The sequence below is a fragment of the Clupea harengus genome, chromosome 14 (genome assembly GCF_900700415.2).
Source record: "Clupea harengus chromosome 14, Ch_v2.0.2, whole genome shotgun sequence".
NCBI lineage: Eukaryota > Metazoa > Chordata > Actinopteri > Clupeiformes > Clupeidae > Clupea > Clupea harengus.
Window position 1 is genome coordinate 16,397,689 of NC_045165.1, and position 21,556 is coordinate 16,419,244.

General features: G+C 44.8%; 3 protein-coding genes across 5 annotated transcripts; 1 reads left to right on the forward strand and 2 right to left on the reverse strand.

Moving 5' to 3' along the window:
* The first annotated feature begins 339 nt into the window (after positions 1-339).
* chrm5a (cholinergic receptor, muscarinic 5a) lies at positions 340-14,475 on the forward strand. The gene is made up of 2 exons (XM_031580684.2): positions 340-1,329; positions 12,053-14,475. The coding sequence occupies exon 2, from the start codon at positions 12,135-12,137 to the stop codon at positions 13,800-13,802; it is 1,668 nt and encodes a 555-aa protein (XP_031436544.1). The 5' UTR covers positions 340-1,329; positions 12,053-12,134; the 3' UTR covers positions 13,803-14,475.
* A 95-nt stretch (positions 14,476-14,570) lies between these two features.
* zgc:194887 (uncharacterized protein LOC571819 homolog) lies at positions 14,571-19,035 on the reverse strand. Of its 3 annotated transcripts, none has more exons than XM_031580685.2 (4): positions 18,387-19,035; positions 17,915-18,059; positions 17,646-17,798; positions 14,571-16,056 (listed from the first exon to the last, which is right to left on the reverse strand). In XM_031580685.2, exons 3-4 carry the CDS (start codon positions 17,779-17,781, stop codon positions 15,359-15,361), a joined length of 834 nt encoding a protein of 277 aa, XP_031436545.1. In that variant the 5' UTR covers positions 17,782-17,798; positions 17,915-18,059; positions 18,387-19,035; the 3' UTR covers positions 14,571-15,358. The 3 variants fall into 3 exon arrangements, with proteins under 3 accessions (XP_031436545.1, XP_042565707.1, XP_012692212.1); XM_042709773.1 differs by having other exon boundaries at positions 17,915-18,104; XM_012836758.3 differs by lacking the exon at positions 17,915-18,059.
* Positions 19,036-19,233: 198 nt separating this feature from the next.
* Positions 19,234-21,556, reverse strand: LOC105908255 (ER membrane protein complex subunit 7-like). The gene is made up of 5 exons (XM_012836733.3): positions 21,168-21,556; positions 20,892-21,011; positions 20,666-20,804; positions 20,476-20,556; positions 19,234-20,283 (listed from the first exon to the last, which is right to left on the reverse strand). Exons 1-5 carry the CDS (start codon positions 21,401-21,403, stop codon positions 20,131-20,133), a joined length of 729 nt encoding a protein of 242 aa, XP_012692187.2. The 5' UTR covers positions 21,404-21,556; the 3' UTR covers positions 19,234-20,130.

The window sequence follows — 21,556 nt, forward strand, 5'->3', positions numbered from 1 at the left end:
TCTCTTCCCCCCTCTCTCCCATCTGTTTCCCTGTCTCTCATTTTTTATACCTCCTTCTCCTTCCCTTTTTCCCTCTCTTCCTCTCACCCCTGCTCTTTCTTTTTCTCATCCTCTCTCTCCTCTCTTTCCTCATCACACTTCTATAGTTACTCTTTTCTCCCTCTTTCTGTTCCTACCTCCCCCACCCCCTCCCTCCCTCTTTCTCTCTTCCTCCCTCTTCCCCCCTCTTTCTCTTCCCCCTCCCTCCTCCCCCTCTTTCTCTCTTCCTCCCTCCTCCCCCTCTTTCTATCTTCCTCCCTCCTCCCCCCACTCTCTCCCTCTCTCACTGTGCATGCTGCATGCTCACTGTCCTGAAACGCGATGACCCACTCTGCCCTATGGGAATCTCTCTCTCTCTCTCTCTCTCTCTCGCTCTCTCTCTCTCTCTCTCTCTCTCTCTCTCTCTCTCTCTCTCACACACACACAGCCAGCAGTGTCAGCTACATCTGCGTCTGTCTGTCCGAGCGGGCGGCAGCAGCAGCAGCAGCAGCAGTAGCAGCAGACGCAGAGAGCAGTGCCCCTCACAGCAGAGGCAGCAGCAGCAGCAGCAGCAGTAGCCAACAGCAGAGAGAGAGTGTTACCCACAGTAGCCGCTACCACCACAAGGCTCCCGGGCTGCTCCCTCTCTCTCTCTCTCTCTCTCTCTCTACTTTTTCTTTCTCCCTCACCCTCTCTCCCTCCCTCACTAAGCGAGGTCGACAGGCAGTGTGTGTGTGTGTGTGTGTGAAAGAGAGAGAGAGTCAGAGAGCCGGAGGAGGGGAGGAAAGTTATCTGTGTCTCCGGCTCACACCTGATAGCGCTCAACCTGTCAGCACTGACAGCCGCTACGTACTTCAGGGGCTCCTGGCAACTTGTGGATACTTCTTTTCTTTTTTCTTTTTCTCTCTTTCTTTCCCCCCCTCCCCATTACACTCTATATCTGCCAGAGGCTTCTACAAACTGCCTGTCTTGTACGGTATTGACTAAAAGCGACTTCTTTTTTGGACTAAAATCCAAGTGATTGGTTTGGATTTTTAAAATCCAAGTGATTGGTTTGGATTTTGCCTCTTGAAAGGATGGATTTCACATCTATCCACACTGAAGACCCAGATCAGTGGGATTTCACGAGTCGAGTCTCTCCACAACAGCTGTCAGTCTGTTGTGTGTAATTTTTCCCCCTTTCATCGGCGACGTCAAGCTAAGGACTTAAAAAGAAAAGGATTTACCATGAATACCCGACCACTGGGCACACACACCGGGAGATCCCTCCGTGCCGGTACAGATGGTGGACACTTTGGCAACGCTTTGTCCGTAAGTATGCCTGGCTGTTCTGACCGAAGCTCTTAACTCTCTGGAAAGATGGATGACTCACTTTAGGTGGCGAAACGCACAGAACCTTGGCCTTAATGCATGCGTGGACGTAAAAAGATGCTACATACAGCCATGCATCTGAAAGGTCTGACTGTGCATGTATATTTAATGTTGCCTTTTAAACTAATGAGAGGGGGCACAGTCTAAAGATCCCCACACAGGGCAGGGAGACAAGAGCATTTCTAGCAGAAGAGACGAGAGCAAAACACTCGACTGCACATGACTGTCGGATGGTCGTGACTAAATAGTCTGTGACATAAAGCAAGTGTTAGATGGGACCTTGTGGCTTTACATTATTACAGTAATATGAGAGGAAAGTAAGTGTTCAAAATATAACAAAATATTGTGGAGTTTCGATCATTTTTCTTTGTTAGTTTAGTGTTTAAGGATTTCTGTGACTGAACGCTCAGAATTCAGGTGTTTGTTCTTGTCCATTCATTCATCTGGCCAATAGAAAATAAGCAATTCATCTATGACTTCTTTTCATCATGTATTTCCTTTTTAGAAATTCGTTCTTCCCATATCTCTCTCTCACACTCACACTCACACACACACGCACACACACACACACACACACACACACACACACACACACACACACACACACACACACACACACACGCACACGCACACAGACACACACATACTTCTTCACCCACTGCTTATTTTCAGAGAAACACCTGTTTGTCAAATTTTTACATCAATTGTGGTTATTGCTCTGATCTTTTTGAGTTCTTTCATTCTTTCACAACCCCTCCCCATCCTACCCCCCTCCCCCTCACCCATCCCCACCCAGCCCCCTCCATCTTATTGCTTCTCTCACTGATTCATGCTCCCTAGAGCAAGAGTGGCCTGAGGGTAGTAGAATATGCATGTGGAGAACAAGAAAATAAAAAATTTAAATGAAAATGAAAAACTGCCCGTTCTGAGGTACACAGTATGAGAGTTCTGCCCAGGCTCTTCATTAGCGGGGGGATGCGGCCCCGTCAGAGCTGTGAGATGTGGGGGTCAACACAGGGCGTCGGCTCCATCTCCACCTCCACCTCATCAAGTGTTCAGTCTCTCGTTGACCTCCTGGTGTCCTCAGGCGGGGTCCAGATTGTGAAATCGTTTCTTGTTCTTTTTTTCGGAGCACAGGCAGAATTAAATATTAGGCTTTCAATTCCTTCCTGCGGACGTATTTTTAGGTCTGCGGCCATGGCGGGTTTGTGAGCGTGGCATGTGTGTGTGTGTGTGTGTGTGTGTGTGTGTGTGTGTTAATATTTAAATTGAGTCATGAGCCTTGGAATGTATAAATGGGCCAACTGGGCATCTTTATTTCATAAAGCTGATAATGGTGCAGTTCTCCACGGAGGGACAAAGCTTAATAATTGAATGGTACGGAGGCGAGCCACGCCACTATGTTATTATGCTAGTACACCTTTGCCAAGTACATTACATCACAAAGGCAAAAAAAATCAGTCAGGCAGGCTGGGAAAGATCGACTAACAGGCTAACACATGTTTTTTTCACACAGATCAAATGCTACAAAATACATGCTTTTACTCACATGCAAACACACACACACACACACGCACACAGACACACACACACAAACAGACTCAAACACATATGATGACAGACAACGGTGTATTTGAGCACACACATGAGCACACATACTCATACATGTATTTTCTGTCTCTCACACACACAAACACACACACACACACACACACACACACACACACACACACACACACACACACACACACACACACACACACACACACACACACACACACACACACACACACACACACACACACCCACAAACACACACACACTACACTGCACACGTAGAGCCATTTGAAAGGATTTGGAGCTCCAACCCTCACCTAAAGGGATATTTACACTCTTCAGGCCCCTGGTCTAGCCCAGATGTGATTAGGGATGACAAAAAAAGGGCTTAATCACTGAAGCGTGATTTTAACGAGTCTTTCCAGAGTCCTTCAACTTACTGGAGCGTTCCACAGAGATGAAGTGTCGCGCAAGGTCGTTTAACACACTCAATACACGAGGAGCCGTCAAAATGAAAGACCGACTGACCAACACAAAAGTTTTCCGCAAAGCTCGTAAATTACAGCGGTGGGAGATTTTCGACTGTTATTCCCCTTAAAAAAAATAAAAATAAAGAAATGGAGAAGGATACTGGCTTGATGAAATCCAATTTCTCATCAAAAACATGGCAGCCCAGGTTTGTTTCTTCTGAGAAACACAAGGATATATCGTTTAGTACTATGTGTTTACATGAAAAACAATGCTGTCATGTTTGGTGAAATGTACCTCCATGGCTCTTAGATTTTACATATGGCCTATTGTGGTCATCATACGACAATCTATGCCCCATTTGAGTGAGCTGAAAAACTGCACAGCATAAAAACCTTTTGAAACAGTGGACACCTCTGAATGTCCGGCTATAATGTGGATCCTTTGGGTCACACTGCAGTGGAGTTCTGAACGCTGCCAACATTTCGGAGCCCATATTTGACACCTGACTGCATCTCAGCCATGTTTCATACATCAGCTTAATAGGGCCAGAGGAGGCAAGCAGGGAGTGTGGTGAGGAATTGAGTTGTCAAGCTGAATTTGTGGCCAATGTCCTTAAGCCCCTGTTTGTGATCCCCTTTTAGCAGGGGTATATCCTGTAGGTCTGCATGTCGGGAGTCCGGTCGTACACGCATATACACACAAACACAAATGTACACACACATACACACAGAGAGAGAGAGAGAGACGGTTGCACACGCATACACACACAAACACAAATGCACACACACATACACAGAGAGAGAGAGTGTATTTCGTCATTACAGGCAACAAATTCAACACACATGCACGCAACACTTTCTCTCACACACACGAAAAACATTGTATATGGCATTCACACACACGCACCTACACACACTCTCTCTCTCATGTAGACAAACACAACCACACTGTCACACATACACACACACACACACACAAACAAACAGGAAGAGGGAAAAAAAAAGAAAGGAAAAATCTTTGTTTACTCTCCAGCTCAGCCTCACAAAGACTAATAGCCCTCTGAAAACAAAGCTCTAAAGCTGGATAGGCACCATGTTCAGTAAACAGAACCTAGACCCTCAGTCCAGCCTCACCACTTTCCAGTCACAATCATCAAACAACCCCCTCTGCCCACCCACCCCATCTGAAGAAAAAGAAAAGAGGAGAAGAAAGGCAAACTGGCTCGCTATCATGAAATAGTATTTGGGGTGCTGCCATTAAAACTGCTAATATATAAAACACCAAAAGAGGCCCACTCCCTTATTCAGTCACGAATGGTTCCATAGACACATAGGTGAGTCAGCACCAGCAACAGAAACAGTGGCTCAATGAGCCATCATAATCACCACACCCTGGTGATAAAATGTGAGAGACGATCGCCAGTGTGATGACATGTCATCCCTATTCCAACACATTGCGGTGCATGAAGTATCATTAGGCCCTGGATATGGAAGGCACTGAGATACATCGGTGCTAATGGAGGAATTAGCGGCAGAAATGTAATGATGCGGGGGGAAAAAAGCATAAAACAGCAGCAAGCATTTTTCATTGTTGTTGCTCATTATGCTAAGGGGCAAGGGATTCTGTAGGATGTTGCTTATGATTTTAAATGTTCCTGATCAGTTAGTACAACAGTATGTCTGTTTGCATGTGTTTATGTGTTATGTTTATGTGAGAGAGTGGAGTGAGTGAATGTTAGCGTGAGCATGTGTGTGTGTGGGGGGGATGTGTTACTGAGAGAGAGTGAGAGAGAGAGAGAGAGAAAAAGACTGATTGTGCATGTATATGTGGCAGAAAGTGTGTCAGTGTATATGTGTGTGTGAGTGAGTGTGTGTGTGTACATGTATTTATGTGTTTATGTGTGTGAGAGAGAGTGAATGTTAGTGTGGGAAGGGGGTTGTGTGTGTGTCTGAGAGAGAGCGAGGTTGCGGAGTGTATGGATGTGGCGCGCATGTCGGACACAGTGTTGGTCTGTTTTGTTTGGTTGTTTTTGTTTTTGTTTTTGTGCAGACTTTTGCCTTGATTTGTGTCCCAGTGGGAGTAATGCATCTCTCTCTGGTCGTGCACACCAGCATCCCTGCACAGGTCCAGCCCCAGAATGCCAGCTATGCACAGCTCCACAGCATGGGTCACTACACTCACCTTAGGCACGCATGTGGCCAGCACACAGCCAAGCACAGAGCCCTCAGCCAGTTTCCACACACACACACACACACACACACACACACACACACACACTCTCTCTCTCTCTCTTTCTCTCTCTCTCTCTCACACACACACTTTCTCTCTCTCTAACACGCACACACACATACAGAGAGAGAGAGAGAACGAAACACACACACACACCTCCACACACACAAAGTGATGCACATATATTGTATGTGCCCATGCCCATAGAAGAGAATAGAAAAAGCTGAGCGTGCCAGTGTGTGAGGAAAAATTCCTACATATGATAACTCTGGAAGTTACCCAAGTCTTTCATCAATTTGGAATCATTTTCATCTCTAAAGCATGATGGCACAACTGCAAGCCATCCGATCAGAACAGAAAACAGAAAGTAATAGAAGTGAAAAAAGGAGAATAAAGGAGAGGAGACGAGATCAAATCAATTTGCTGTCATAACATCTAAACTGCACCAAATCTCCTGCACCAACGCTTCATCTTTTACCCGATTCTCTGCTTTTATTTGTATTCAAACCGTCTGCTGATATGCCTACACCAGGAATGGAGAAGGTTGAAAAGAAAGATTTTATTGTCAGATGCACACAACAACACAGACACTGCACAACAATCTAGCATAGCATAACATATAAATGAATACTCTGAACATAAACTAAACAAAAAATAATAAACCTATACTAACGTAGAAAACTATGAGTATGCTAAATATACTAACTATACTAAATATACTAATATAAAATACAATATACTAAACATATAGTAAACATATTGTGCAAACAGCAGTTAAAAGTGTCTGTAAACTGCATAAAGTGGCAAGTGAATAAAGTGGCGAAAGTGAATCACTGTCCATTGAGAAGCCTGATGGCCCTCGAAAAGAAACTGTCCTCTGTGACTCCTGTGTAAACCCTACTCCTCTCCGTCTCCATCACTCTAAGCTTTTAAGGCAAAAGACCTGAAGAATCAGCCCCTCTCTTCCACCCCATCTGTGTAATGCAGGAGAGCTGTCCTCCATACGGTCTGAGAGGAGTGATGCGCATGGTAGCTCTCTATTTATATAGAGTTTTTGGGAGGATGCCATCTGGATCTATGGCTTCCATAACGGCAGCACTAAGAGGTCAGGGTGGTACAGTATCTTTGAAAAACAAATGGGTACCAAAAGCTTTGTGGCTGTAAATGATTTATGGTGTTGACGTCTGAGAGACAAATGGACACACACACACGCACACACGCACACACGCACACACGCACACACACAGGGACAGGTATACTGCATGTTGGATGAAAACAGGAGCAGAGAGGTTTCATCACTGAACGGCAGTATGTACACACCTTGAGATCCTATATTGACCACCTGTTATGGAACGCCTAAAGATTTTGGACATTTTGGAGGGGTGGCGTGTTGCTGACAGATACAAACTTGGAACATTTCCGATTTCAACCGTCTGAGACACAAGCTGACACACTGAGAGACAGGTACACCGCATTGAAAGAAACCCTCTCTCTCAAATTCAAATCAAGGTTTCTTTATTAGCATAAGTGTTTGGATACAGTGTTGCCAAAGCTAGAGCAATAGAGTAATATAACGAGAATAAAAAATGACAGCAATGTGAATATAAACAGTAATGAAATTAAATAGCAACAATGACAGTAATAAGAAGAAGGAGACAAATAAATGTGTGTGTGTGTGTGTACTTTAGACTAGTGTTCCTCAGATCGTCACATTTTAAAACACACTGTGCTGCCAAAGCAGCTGAAGGGTCTTCACCAAGAAGCATTAGCATGTTTTCATTGTCGTGAAGATGTTCAAATATTTTTTAAATGAAAAAGATCTATCTTCATTTTTCATATTTTACACAGTGTAGAAGAAAGTTCTCCTGTCTTAACCATCTCTGCCTGGCAATGACATATTCTCCATACTCTTTGTTCTCTTGGCAGCCAGGTTTTCCTGTGTCTGCCTGTTTCCACGGCAAGGTTCACCGAGGCAAGGTCACCGAGCCTTAACTTCATAACCCTGCTCTGCTTCATATTCCTGACAGACAGGAGACATTGCCCATTTAGATTCTCTTTTTAGGTTTAGATAGGTGTTAATTCTACTTTGGTTGTTAGTTTGGTTTGTCCAATGTTCCAAATAGTCTTCTTTTGCTTGATTCATGGTTTTGTTGACGCTAATTGGTGTTTAGGAAGCAGAACTGGACTGAGCTTAGTGTGCATGAGAGTGTGTTGTTGAGTTGTTACTGAGTTAGTTAGCTTCAGTACCAGCTGGCTCAGAGGACTCTTTTTGGGGTTCAGCTCCTGGGTTTTCCATGCCTCAAATGTGTGTGTGTGTGTTCTTGGGACTGGAATGGAGATGCATCCAGAATTCCAAGGTTGGTTTTTGAAAAGATAAAGCTCTTCTGCCCTTCATGCATTGTTGGGTGTTTTTGATTGAACTTATTTATACTTAGTATATCGGCAGAAATCTGCCTGTAGGGCTTCAGCTGGATGCTTATCCCAAGATATGTAATCATGCATTCTGAGGAGGCCCCAGGCCTCTCTTCCATATAGCACAATAGGCTTGATTATGAAGTGGGATATATGGCACCAGATTGTAAATGGGGTGTTTGTATAGTGAATTTTTTTTTGTATTGTATAGATTGCCCTGTGGGCTTTTTCTTTGTCATTTACCGTCACTGCATTCACTGCCTTGCTGCAACTTCTTGATGCAGTAAGGACTAGGCCGAGGTAAGTATACTGCATCGTCTAGGGTGGCGCCTATATCTGTGTTCCTGATACCTGGGCTTTTTTTTGAAAATCATCATTTTGGTCTATCTTAAGGCTCACTGCCAGGGCCCAGGACTGGCAGAAAATCCAGAATCCTTCACATATATTTTATGTGAGTGGTTAAAGTGTGTCCCTCTGGATCGGTGAATGAGTGATTGGGGAAGAAGTTAAAAATGGAAGAAGAGACACAACAACAGACACAGACAGGAAACATGACACACATGCGTGACAAAAGAGAGAGGAGTCTGAAAATCTTTTTTCAATTTCCTTTTTTTTCCCTAGTGAGTGTATTCTCAGTGAGGGACAGTTTGTTGTGAGTCAGGAGATGGAAGAATGCTTGTCTCTCTCTCACACACACACACACACACCACACACACACACACAAACACACACACACACAGAGACACACCAGTCATAATTTATTCATTCTCTTCCTGACTAGGGGGAGCTGAGAGAGAAAACAACGACCCACGCCTCCTCCCGACCGATCATTTTAAGAACACCAACCTCCCAACCACCGTGTTAAGCCACTTCGGCAGTGCTGAAAACCTCTAGACACTTTCGAAGAACCACCAAACGACACCGACTTTAGCTGAGAGGAAGTTGAAGAGTAGAGTGTGACACAAGTTATGACTCATCGGAACTGAGAAGTGCTTTGGCGTCCCCTTGCTGGAATATATGCAGTGTGAACGTGTCGGCAAAAATCGTTTTTTCACTGTTCTGGTGTCAGCTAAATGGTAGACATCAGCCTCCTTTAGGGCTGAATTTGTGACAGTATAATGGAAAAATAAATAATTCAAATAGCAGGAATTGAAACTGTCAGCCTTTGAGGTCTGTTCTATTTATTTTACATTCGGAGAGACTGGTTCATTTCACCTGTGGCTTATTGTTGTGGTTTCACCAATAAAGAAATGTGTTTTAAAAATTATTTAAAAAAATTATAAACTGGAGCACCACTCACATCCCTTTGTGGTGTGTAAATCAGTTTCTGCTGTCAGCCAGTGACATTCTACCACACCAGTGTACGAACAAGGGTTGAAGTCAAGACCAGAGAGATAAATAGTAGGGATGGCAACAAAATAAAATCCTTCACAGCATACCATGAAAAGTGTTTTTGCTGTCTATGGAAGACACCCAGGATCGTCAGAGAGTATGTCTGAGTTTGTATGTGCGTGTGTGTGTGTGTGTGTGTGTGTGTGTGTGTGTGTGTGACAGGGGGTAGAGAGAGAGAAGGAAAAAGAAAAGGAATAAAGTAAAGAAGAGAGAAACAGGGAAAGCAGATGAAGACTAAAAGACAGAGAGGGTGCTAGGCAACAGGGGAATACAGAGACAAAGAGAGAATGAAAGTAAGAGAGATGAATTGCACATCTAAAATGACAGGCCCACATTTATCAAAACACACACATACACACACACACACAGAGAGAGAGAGAGAAGCTACACACATCAAGAGGTACCTGGGCCTCTGCTGTGATGTTGATTGCATGAGTGATCTGAAATGTCATGGTAACTGGGCTGAAGGCGAGGCAAGATTTCTCCCCCGCAACATCCCCCCCCCCCCCCCCCCAATAGCACGCAGCATTTCATTCTCTGGACGCTCCTGATCTCACTGTCTCACACTAACCCCCCCCCCCCCCCCCCCCTGCCCCACCCACCCCTGACAGGCAGGGGTGTGTGCCCGTGGAATAGGAGTGGAGTGGGAGTTGCTCAAAACGAAAGGTTGTTTTGAGAGGGCGCGGCGCCCGGCGGTGGAAGGCGAGTACAGGAGCATGGCTTCCCATGATGCCTCAGTGTGGGGCTGACGTGATGACAGATCGCTCCATCACAGGGTACAGACACGGAAAGGCTGGATGACTCAGAGGGTCTAGTGTGTGTGTGTGTGTGTGTGTGTGTGTGTGTGTGTGTGTGTGTGTGTGTGTGTGAGTGTTTTTTGACTGGAGATCAGGGTTCAGTACAGTGACATGGAGATTTGGTTTCTTCTTTGGCCTCTGCATGTTGAGATGTTAACCCCAAGGCTTGTCTTGTTTGTTGAATTGAATGAACTAAAACTAAAACCGGTCTTGAAAAGGTGTTTGTTTTGCCTGTTTTTCTTCAGAATGCCTTAGTTCTGAAGAGGCTTGTTGCATTTGAGAAGCCTTTAAGGGTACAGTCCGCGATTCTAATCCCATACACTTTTTCTCAATTTCAACAAATTGCTCCTCAAGGTCCTCTACCTGTCCGTTGAGTGTTAGCGGTCAAATAAGAACTCATACACAGTCCTGGCTCTGCAAATGGAAAACAAATGATCCCAGCCAATCAACACAGATTGGAGGAGTATAAGTTGATTGGCGGTTAAGCTCAAATAGTAACAGCCTTTTGCAAAAACTGAAACCAAATTGCAGACTGCATCTTTAACATCCTAAACTCTCTCTACACTTAGTGTTAAATAAACAGTACCTGATTAGAAGTTGTAAACCAGAAAAACTGCTGAATAAGAAATTAACATATCCGAGTCACACAATGCCATTTGTATATACTGTAAACACTCTCAAGCAAAGCTGCCTTGGGATAGGAATATTCCAGAGGACACCTTGAAAGTAAGGCTTCTTACAAGCTTGGTGGAAAATGTGTCAAGACCAGCATAACTGGCATCAGGAATTTTTCCCCACAAAAAAAAAAAACACAAATCACACCAGCACTCTCCTTTTTCTCTAACTCTCTTTCTTTCTCTCTCTCTCTGTGTCTTCCAGTCTACTGACCCTTCTAATACGGCTGTCCATGTTACATGAGTGGTTCAGCTCCCTGATGGCCGACCCTGGCTGACTGTACAGCAAACACCTGCTGCATGTGTGGCCCAGTTCAAACAAGCTGAAAGCTCAGACATGACTGGGCCATTTCTGTTTTGTACAGCGTGTCTGTGTGTGTGTGTGACACTGTGTGTGTGACACTGCGTGTGTGTTTTCCCCGTGGCGCCTTCTCAGTACCTTAAATGGTATCGGCTTTCGTCACACCGCAGGCAATCACTAGGCCGTCTCCCTGGAAACAAAAACCCAAAGAGCCTGTTTTGTGCCATCGCTGTCCCTCTCTGCACACGGACACAACAGACATAGTTTCACACACACCACACAGCTTGTTCAATGTCAAATTCACCATCAGAAGGAAATTGAGTCTTCATCCAGCTTTTGATGAAGTGAAGAGTCAGAAGTCATTTTGATGGGTTGTATATAAATCAAAATGATCAAATAGATTAATTATGGCAGATGTTTGAGTGTGAGCAGTGGTGGTTTGATATAAAATATCAAAGGTTAAATTAACAAACACTGATGCTCTAATCCCTCTCTGGCTACTGTCTGCAGATAAAATGCTCATTTCATGGACAAAATGAATTACTATCTTAAATTAAAAAAAGGTGTAAGGGCTGAACTAATGCTAACAACAAGTTAAGAACAAAATTAAATCATTCCCTGTTTTGTGTGCTTAGCTAATACAAACAGACTTTATTAGACTTAGTGGTTTTCTGCACATTATGTGTCTGGCTGCATGATTCATGTTGATCAATCCTGCCCCCTAGTGGCTACATTGTGAAGTAAAAGTGATTTGAAAGAGGCACCGTAATTGACACTATATCCCTAAGGCACTATCTTAACTGCTAATTTCCTCTTCTCTTCTCTTTTAGGAGAGCATTATTGAGATGGAAGACTGCATACAACACCTTCAGCAAATGAGTGCCCGGTAGGCACTTAGGGTCTGTAGCAAACATGGAGGTGGGCAACATAGACAACTCCTCCACCCATGACAATTCATCAGACATTCACCCAGCCACACACAGCCTGTGGGAAGTCATCAGCATAGCAACGGTGTCGGCCATCGTCAGTCTGATAACCATCGTGGGGAATGTTCTGGTGGTGCTGTCCTTTAAGGTAAACAGCCAGCTAAAGACGGTGAACAATTACTACCTGCTGAGCCTGGCATTCGCTGATCTCATCATCGGTGTGTTTTCCATGAACCTATACACCTCCTACATACTGATGGGCTACTGGTCTCTGGGTAGCTTGGCATGTGACTTGTGGCTAGCGCTAGACTACGTGGCTTGTAACGCATCGGTCATGAACTTACTCGTCATCAGCTTCGATAGGTACTTCTCCATCACGAGGCCTTTGACGTATCGAGCCAAACGGACACCAAAACGAGCAGGGATCATGATCGGCCTGGCGTGGCTGGTGTCAATCATCCTCTGGGCACCGCCTATCCTCTGCTGGCAGTATTTCGTTGGCAAGCGGACTGTGCCCGAGCGTCAGTGCCAGATCCAGTTCTTCTCGGAGCCGGTGATCACGTTTGGCACGGCTATCGCCGCGTTCTACATCCCCGTCTCCATCATGACCATCCTCTACTGCCGCATCTACAAAGAGACGGAGCGGCGCACCAAGGACCTGGCCGAGCTGCAGGGCATGAACTCTTCCATGGACTCGAGCAACAACGCCAAGCCCCAGAAAACCATCATCAGGTCCTGCTTCAACTGCAAGCAGCTGAACAGCACCACGCGAGACCGCAACCAGGCGTCCTGGTCCTCCTCGAGCAGGAGCAACGCTACCAAGTCCGCAGCCATATCCAACGACGAGTGGTCCAAAACCGACCAGCTGACCACCTTCAACAGCTACGCGTCCTCTGAGGACGAGGAGCGTCCCGTGTCCCCCGGGGGTATCTTCCAACCTTCCTTTAGAAACGAGGCCTGCTTGGAAAACAGGTGCTCCATGGCGGCGGCGGCGGCGGCAGCAACTAGCGATGGCGAGCAGCTCAGGAGCTACGACGAGGACAGCTTCTTCCCATCGCCGCTCAAGAGCGGCTCCCAGAAGAGCAAGAAGTGCGTCTCCTACAAGTTCAAACCTGTCATCAAGGAGACCAGCATTGGCGACGTCGGTGCCGATGACAGCGACACCCCCCGTCGACACCATACGCAGCAGCAGCAGCCGCAGCTGAGCAAAAACGGGGACACCAAGGGCGCTTCCTCCTTCTCATCGGCAGAGTCCATGAGCGCCCCGTCCACCTCTTCCTCCTCAAAGCCGGCGGACGGGACGCTCAAGAGCCAGATGACCAAAAGGAAGAGGATGGTGCTGATCAAGGAGCGCAAGGCGGCGCAAACGCTCAGCGCCATCCTGCTGGCTTTCATCCTCACGTGGACGCCGTACAACATCATGGTGCTCATCTCCACCTTCTGCTCCGACTGCATCCCTGTTTCGGTCTGGCACCTGGGCTACTGGCTGTGTTACGTCAACAGCACTGTCAACCCCATGTGCTACGCCCTGTGCAACAAGACCTTCCAGAAGACCTTCCGCATGCTGCTGCTCTGCCAGTGGAAGAGGAAGCGGGTGGAGGAGAAGCTCTACTGGTACGGCCCAAACCCGGTGGTGAACACCAAGCTCACGTGAAACCGTCATAGGCTCACTCAAGCACCTGGATCAATAAGCATCCTCTGATTATTATATATGTAGGGATGCACTGAGGGAGACAAGTGCTGTTGAATACTGGAAGTTGTGACCTTGTTGTTGTTATTGTTGTTGTTTAAAGGGTGTTTGTGAGATTACCACTGAGCCTAGAGAACAGCAACTGTTCTGTCTGTGTACCACTTCCATTACTGAGGGGGGAAGAAATGTGAATCGGAACGAAAGCTGGTCAAATATAAGACATGTAAGTAAAAAGTGTAAAGTCCTCAAAACACTATCTCTTTTGGATCTGCAATGTTGTTGGTGCACTTATAAACTGTGTTCCAGAGGCGTAAAGCACATACTGATAAGCATCAAATGTAGTTTTGTCAAAGTTCATTGTCACCGCCCGGCTGCAAGTCATCACCACGCTAACATCCAAGGGCTACCTTTGCTTGCGTGTGAATTAGGTGAGCTACTGCTAACTGTGCTGAATGCTGTGAAGATTGTACTCGCGCAACTCAAAGCCTTCTTCCAACAGTGCCATTTTTTGGAGACAGACATAAAGAAAGAGTTGAGGGGGAAAACAGTAATTTTGACATGCCCAGAAAGAGAGTGTTATTTCATGTACAATAAAACCAATGTGAATTTTCTAAGCCTGGTTATGCTGGTAAATGTGAGAAATTGTATGGAGCCGTAAAATATTGCCGAAACCTGTATGGTTGCTTGAGCTTCAGTTAGCCTCTGCCAAAAACAAAGATGTAACGACATGTCTCTGTTTTATTTGTTTAATTTACAAAAGAAAGGTTTATGTACCATTCCTGATCAAAAGAGGACATTTTATTTTGATTGCTTCATCGCCACACCCATGTTTTGTGAAGCTGAGAAAGGTATTAAAATATCAACTGTGTACATTAATGCATATATAACTACTGTTCCCCAATCATGAAAAATAGCACATTTCATGCATTGCCTGCTTTCAGTGATGACTGGATATTCTTTGTCGCTGGTGTTGACAGTATTATGCCTATGAACCATTTCAAACTTGCACAAAAAGTGACTAGCATATCTGAAAAGGAAGACAGTATGTAGATGTAATTACAGTATGTGTGCTGATGCATCGTTTCTTTTATTCCATTCAGGACACAATCTACTAAATACCGTCTAGGAGAATTAGTGGATATCGTCCTTCTTTATTTAGTGTTCAATGTATTTCTGTGCATTATAATTCATTTTTTATATATAAAACATAAATCTGTATATTGCAAAAAAACATGTCTCCAGTGTGGCACTAGTCTAGTTCATCCCATCCGTTCTTGTCTTCACACCTCAAAGCTTTCTTGATCACAAATCTAATCAACATGATGTGTGAAAAGTCAACCCAAACTAATTAACCCTGATAGGACGAGCGAGTGCGAGGCTTTAAAGAGGGTCATCAGCTTCCGTTTCATCACGAGGCTCTATTGATCGATCCGCCCTCAGTGCCCACACACTGGCGACCCGACCTGATTAAATCAAGCTCGTCTCGCCTCGCCTCATCCCGGCTCCTCATTGTAATGCAATCACAGCTCATCCTTGCCACACTCCCCCTTGACTTTGACCACTTTGATCAGCTCGGACGGCTTCACCATCATCCAGGCGTATTTGCACAGGTGCTCCTTGTTGCAGTCCTTCTGCCAGTAGATGACGTTGCGGCGGTTCAGGTTCGCGCCGGCGCAGGCGTCGTACCACCAGCCTCCGCCCGCCACGCCCTGGAACTCCAGCCGGGCGCAGTTCTGGAAGTAGTTGTCATTGTCGCGGTCCTTTGTGGTGAACCTCTGGTTGTCGTGGAGATAGTTCTCCGTGTCTTGGGTGAGCGCGTCGCCGGCCGTGCCCTGGAAGAGGCCCAGTCGGAGCCGGTACTGGGCTTCCTCACCTTCCAGCAGAACCGGGTCGTACTCGCCAAATTTGGTCACGGCGTCTTTGTCCACCAGCTTGACACCCAGCTTGTAGCGCACGTTTCCAGAGGTCAGCTGGTGGAGGTATTGGTTCCCCAGCCAGTGGTTGCCGCTGAGGGCCCCGAAGCCTCGCTTGTACTCCTCCCAGGTGCGGTCGAAATCCACACTGCTGTTGACAGTGATGTGCTGCACCACGGTCCAGCCACCGTCCTGCATGGAGCAGTAGGCTGAGATGCGGGAGTCCGCTGGCTGGATCAGGTAGATGCCGTCCATGGCCTGCCCACCTGAGCTCTCCCATACCTCATGGCAGTCCCTGGGAAGCACTGACAAACACAAACAAATATTTTTAGATACAGATGGTCATTGAAGTCCCTGGAAAGCACTGAATACATAATATTCATTTTTACAGATGGTCACTGATGTCCCTACAAAGCACTTACAAACACAACAGTCACATTTACAGGTTGTCATTGATATCTTTGCAAAGCACTGACAAACACAATATTCACATCTATAGAAAGCCTTTTAGCACAAGGCTACCTGGCCCTGTCACCACTACATGAATTGTTCATTTCTCTCCTTGCTCTCTCTTAGTGACCCACACTTTTTCTGTCAAGGCCTTTGTAATTATGAAATCAATTTCAGTAATTATAGGTGATGCTGCCCTGCATACCAATACTGCTCCCAGTGCCTGGGCATTGTAAGGCAGTATGACAATAACTTCATTTATCTGGCAGCCTGAGCTAAGGAGAGACCTAAAACATGATGAAAGACACAATATTTGAACGACTTCCATGGTCATTTTGATGGACCATCAGTGAATATAGAATCATCTGTATGATGATTGGCATTAAGGAGAAAAAGGGGGACGAACATGCAAATCATACTATACATACTGCGTAGATGTTGCCGGCCAAGTCTTAAGAATTTCGCTGCGCTGAAGCAATTTGGTGCATGCGACAATAAACACTTGACTTGACTTGACATACAATATTAAACACTGATAAGATGCCTTTTTGCCACATTGACCTAATACACTCATTTCCACATGTTATCATCCAAGGAATGAACCCAGTGACCCTGCCTCACTAGTGAACTCTAGCACAGGTACAGACAACCACCTAATTGTGTCTGGGTGTGAACTACACACTCACAAGGTGTATGAGAATCGCCAGCGTTGCTGGACAGAAGGTCTTTGTGTGTCACTCAGACCATTGATTCTTATCAGCTATCAATGGGAGTCTACAACCTCTAAATTCTATGGCGATATGTAAAGCACGTTCTATAGACACTTTATGTCAGCCTTATGAGGGCATGTAGTAGACTTCAGACTACTGTAGTACAGTATTGTTGATTCAGTCAAAACAAACTAGTATTACTGAGAGAGACTTGACAGTGCCATTTCCAATGAATGACATCAGCAGGCCAGTAGTAGATATTCATAGTAGATAGTAGATAACAGTGTAGATAACAGTGAAATTAACAAGGAATCAAGGGATGATGTTTAAAGATTCTTAATAAAAATAAGAAGAGGCCCAAAATAGTGGAATCATTATTCAGATTAATTGTTTCTGTATGAGAAACTTATGATGTCATTCTGTGCAACCAAATGTCTGGTACTGGACTGACACTCAAAATGCAGACACAGGGCTATTGACTTTTATCAACATCAGAAGTTCAGTGATGCAATACAGATTTCCACTGTTATTCTCCAGAGCCTAAAATGTTACCATTATTCACGTAAGGTACCACAAACCACACAACAAGCCGGTGGATCAATGTTGGAACAGAGTCACATTAGTTTCTGCAAGTTATTAATTATTACTGCATTCACCTTTACACCTACTCTTTATCAGTAGAGCACAATGGCGGATATTCTGGCGTGAATATGTGTGCACCCCGGGGCCCTTACCTTTCTGGCCGAGGTTGAGGATGGCTTTGTGCTCCTCCGGGGAGAGCATATGGAGGTTTTCAGCGGCGGGGGGCTCAGCGCTCAACACCTCAGTTAGCCCCAAGAGGAGCAGCACCATGGCCCCTCGACACTGCATCTTACACTGGAACAACCCTGGAGATACCAGAGACATAGCCACAGATAGTCATGAGATAACACTTCACACAACACAACACAGCAAGAGCACCAGTGATGCCCCCCCCCCCCCCCCAGACGACGCTGCAACTTACCCTGGATCAACCGTAGAGACACTAGATACACTGGGGACAGTCACAACACAACCAGCAAAGCAAAGCACCAAAATAGTCACAACACACGCCTCCACTGAAGATCAGGACAAGTTGATTATCTTCTCTAGGGTAGAGCACATCTCCACTGAAGATCAATGCAGGGTGATAACATACACTACATCAGACATCTCTGCAGACAGTAGATGATCAGATTATGAGTTTAGTCCAGCAGTAATTTACACTTCATAAAACAACACCTTAGGCTACTCTACAAAGTTTATTCAACAAAAAACACTTTCCTTCATTCAAATTAAATATCCAATTCTGTGATGAAAATAAAGTTCTCTATGAAAGTGATTATTTTTTTATTTGTGACTGACTAATCTAACTCTTCTACTGATTATCCAGGAACAGAAGACTGACTTGCTAGACTTCTTGGTGTAAATAATGGTGGGGAGACACACAAGCTTACCTTCTCTGCTAGCTGCTACGCGTGGCAATCAATGCTCTTCTGTGAAGTTGTGCCCGTTCTCATTCATTCACACCAAACACCAGCTGCGTCTGAGGAAGCGATCAAGTGTGTCTGCCCTAAACCAAAGACTCAGAGTCCATAAGAGGTGTGTGTGTGTGTGTGTGAGTTGCCGTCAGCTCGTCACTCTGGTCCTATCAGTGCTGGACTTCAGCCTTAGCTTCACGTCACACCAAGGGTTAAAGCCTGGCTTTATCTGTGTCACCACAGAGTTACTTCATGCTTTAAGGCTTTTATATCTGCTTTTATTGGGAGCATTTCTTCTCTTCCTTTCTCTCTGTCTCTCTATCTTTCTCTGTGACAAAGTAGACATTGCACTTGCAGTGTTGCAATTACATTGTTTGTTCAACGTGGATGACTAGTACATCCTCCGATTGAGGTGGGTGGGTTGGGGGTATGTATTAAGTACTTGTATGGGTTATTGGTTTCAGTATGCACTGGCATTAGTGTTGGTTGAGTGATCTTCAACCAAGTTGAGACATGTTAAACTGACCCTCTAATGGTGAATGCCTTTCTCCCACCCACTCAATCACTCACACTCAGACATGTGGCACACACACACGTGTGCACACATATGCGCGCACACACACACGTGTGCACACACAAGCGCGCACACACGCACGCACGCACCTACACACATAATAGTAATTCGTTTTATACTATATATACACACACACACACATACACATACACACACTAGTTCCTAAATTGACTTGCTTCTGACTACATGCATATTTTTAAAATAAACTCCCATTTATCTCACTTTCAGTGTGTTGCAAAAAGGAAAAACTTATTTCAAATAATTTATTTAGCTCAGCATTAAATAAGTGACATCTATTCAACTTCCACACTTCAGCAACGTTTATGTTAATAAATAATGTAAATAATGCTTTTCCTTTATGAAGTCATATAGCTATTATTAGTAAAGTGGTAAATCTCTCTTCTTCTATCCAGCATTAATAGGCAGAAAACTCTCAGTCCTATACCATTGGCACCTCTGCATTGTATGCATATTCTATGCTATGCATGGCACACACAAGGACGTAAACTCAATGCACATCATTGATTGTAAAGCTCTATAGAGGGAAGATGACTTCAAAGGCAACACAACGGTAGAGGTCAAAATGGAGGGAGGTGATGGGTGATGTTTGCTGACAAATTTCAAATAAATCCAGAGAAAGGCCAAAAAATGAATCATGAGTGGAAACAAAAACATTCTAAAAAGCTAAGGGTCAAAAACACTCAAAACATCATTGTTTCCTATGTGCCTTAAAAATAATACAACCTTAAGAACAGGATTGACCTACGCTAAGCTTTAAGCTTACAGCTTGACACTTTTATGCTGTAACTGAGTGCAATACGGAGAGGCAGTTCCAGAGACAGTGATCAACCTTAAGTTTTAGGGAGGCAAGCCAAGGATTCAGTTATAATTAAGGGCTTGGCTACCACATACCAACAGATTAGTGAAAAATTAAGACACTGCGTTACTAAATTAAGGGACTCTTATAACAAATGAAGAAGTATTGCATGGTTTACAGAGGGAACCTAAGGTGAATTTTCCTTCATTTTTGAGATGTTTTAAGGACTTCATGTTTCCTAGTGAGGGGTTCCCTGTGCCAGGAGCAGGATTGAGATACACAGGTGCGGTTCGTCGGGGGAGGGAGGGCACAGGGGTCAGAGGTCAGCGCTACCTCCTTTTTGTCGCCCCGCCCTTCGGAACCCGACCAACAACACCTCCAGTCTTGGTGGGGCTCTTTGAGGAGAAGAGCTTGGTCATAAACTCGGAGACGTCTGGTAACTCATGGTTGGGATTGAGCATGTTCATTGACTGCTCCATTTCCTAATAAAAGAGGAAAAGGCTTACACTGACAAACACTTACTGTACTCCAAAAACTGTGGACGTGAACATATTGACACTTCCTCTCAATGAACACCCAAAACTAGACATAAATGGCAAAAACACAAAACAAAAATAGATATACATATGGTCTATACTAAGCATACTGAACACATGAAACTTATGTTCACTTACCCTTCTCATCTCTGGATCATTCGTGTTCACAACTTTAGGTAGGAGGACAATTACCACTAAAGGAAGCACCATCATCATAACCTAAAATAAATCAGAACATGTCACAACTGTGCAAATCCAGCCCAAACTGACTGTCAGTTGTCCTCTAAACGTTATTTGATGGTTTGAACAGTACGGTAGTTTCACTTGCCATTGGGTTCATGAGGAAATCAGACCAGCCCCAGGTCTCACGTTTCACAAAATATGAGTGCGGGCCTATAGACCTCATCTGGAGGGGATAAGGAAGTCTAACTACTTCAGATGGTTTGATGTAATTCACAAGGCGTGCCCTGTAAAACAGAACGGAATAAACTCAAAATAAACTATAACAGCATCAATTATATGTATCATGGCCTACTTGCCAGACTGAGGCATACCTCATTTTGCCTTTGGTTGTGATATCAACTCGGACAGGTTCGAATCTGTACAACGGTGAAACTACTTGAACCACGTAGGATCCCGCTGGCACATCGTTGACAGTGAAGATTCCATCAACTCTACAGGATGCAAACGACAGTTAAGAACCACACACGTTACAATGTGAATTATTACTCTTAATTGTTTTAATAGATTCATTATTATACAGCGCCGCTTGCTTTACTATCTCCGCAAACTACAGAAGCAAGCAAGCACGCACACACGCACGCACACACCTGAAAAACCCGACGTGTTCCTCCCCCTCCACAATAACACGTGCTGTTGAAATCCAGTCCTGTAGTCTCACTCCAGGTACAATCGCACGGCCCTCGATTTTAAAGGCATCTCCATTTGTTTGCATTCCTGTCGCAGTTGCAATGGACACAGGGTCCACATCGCTGAAACATGCGCACACTCCTATTAGTATAACAAACACCTGACATTGCAACCTTGTATGCCTTACAGAAGGCATATCGATGAGTGTTGATCTGTTATAAATCCTTACACGTTACATTAAGTCACTATAAAGGCGTGATAATAGGAAAATTACGACAATGTATTAAGAAACTCTGTCACACCACAGCTGTCAACTCGACATAGGCGCCGAGTAATGACGTCAGAGAAA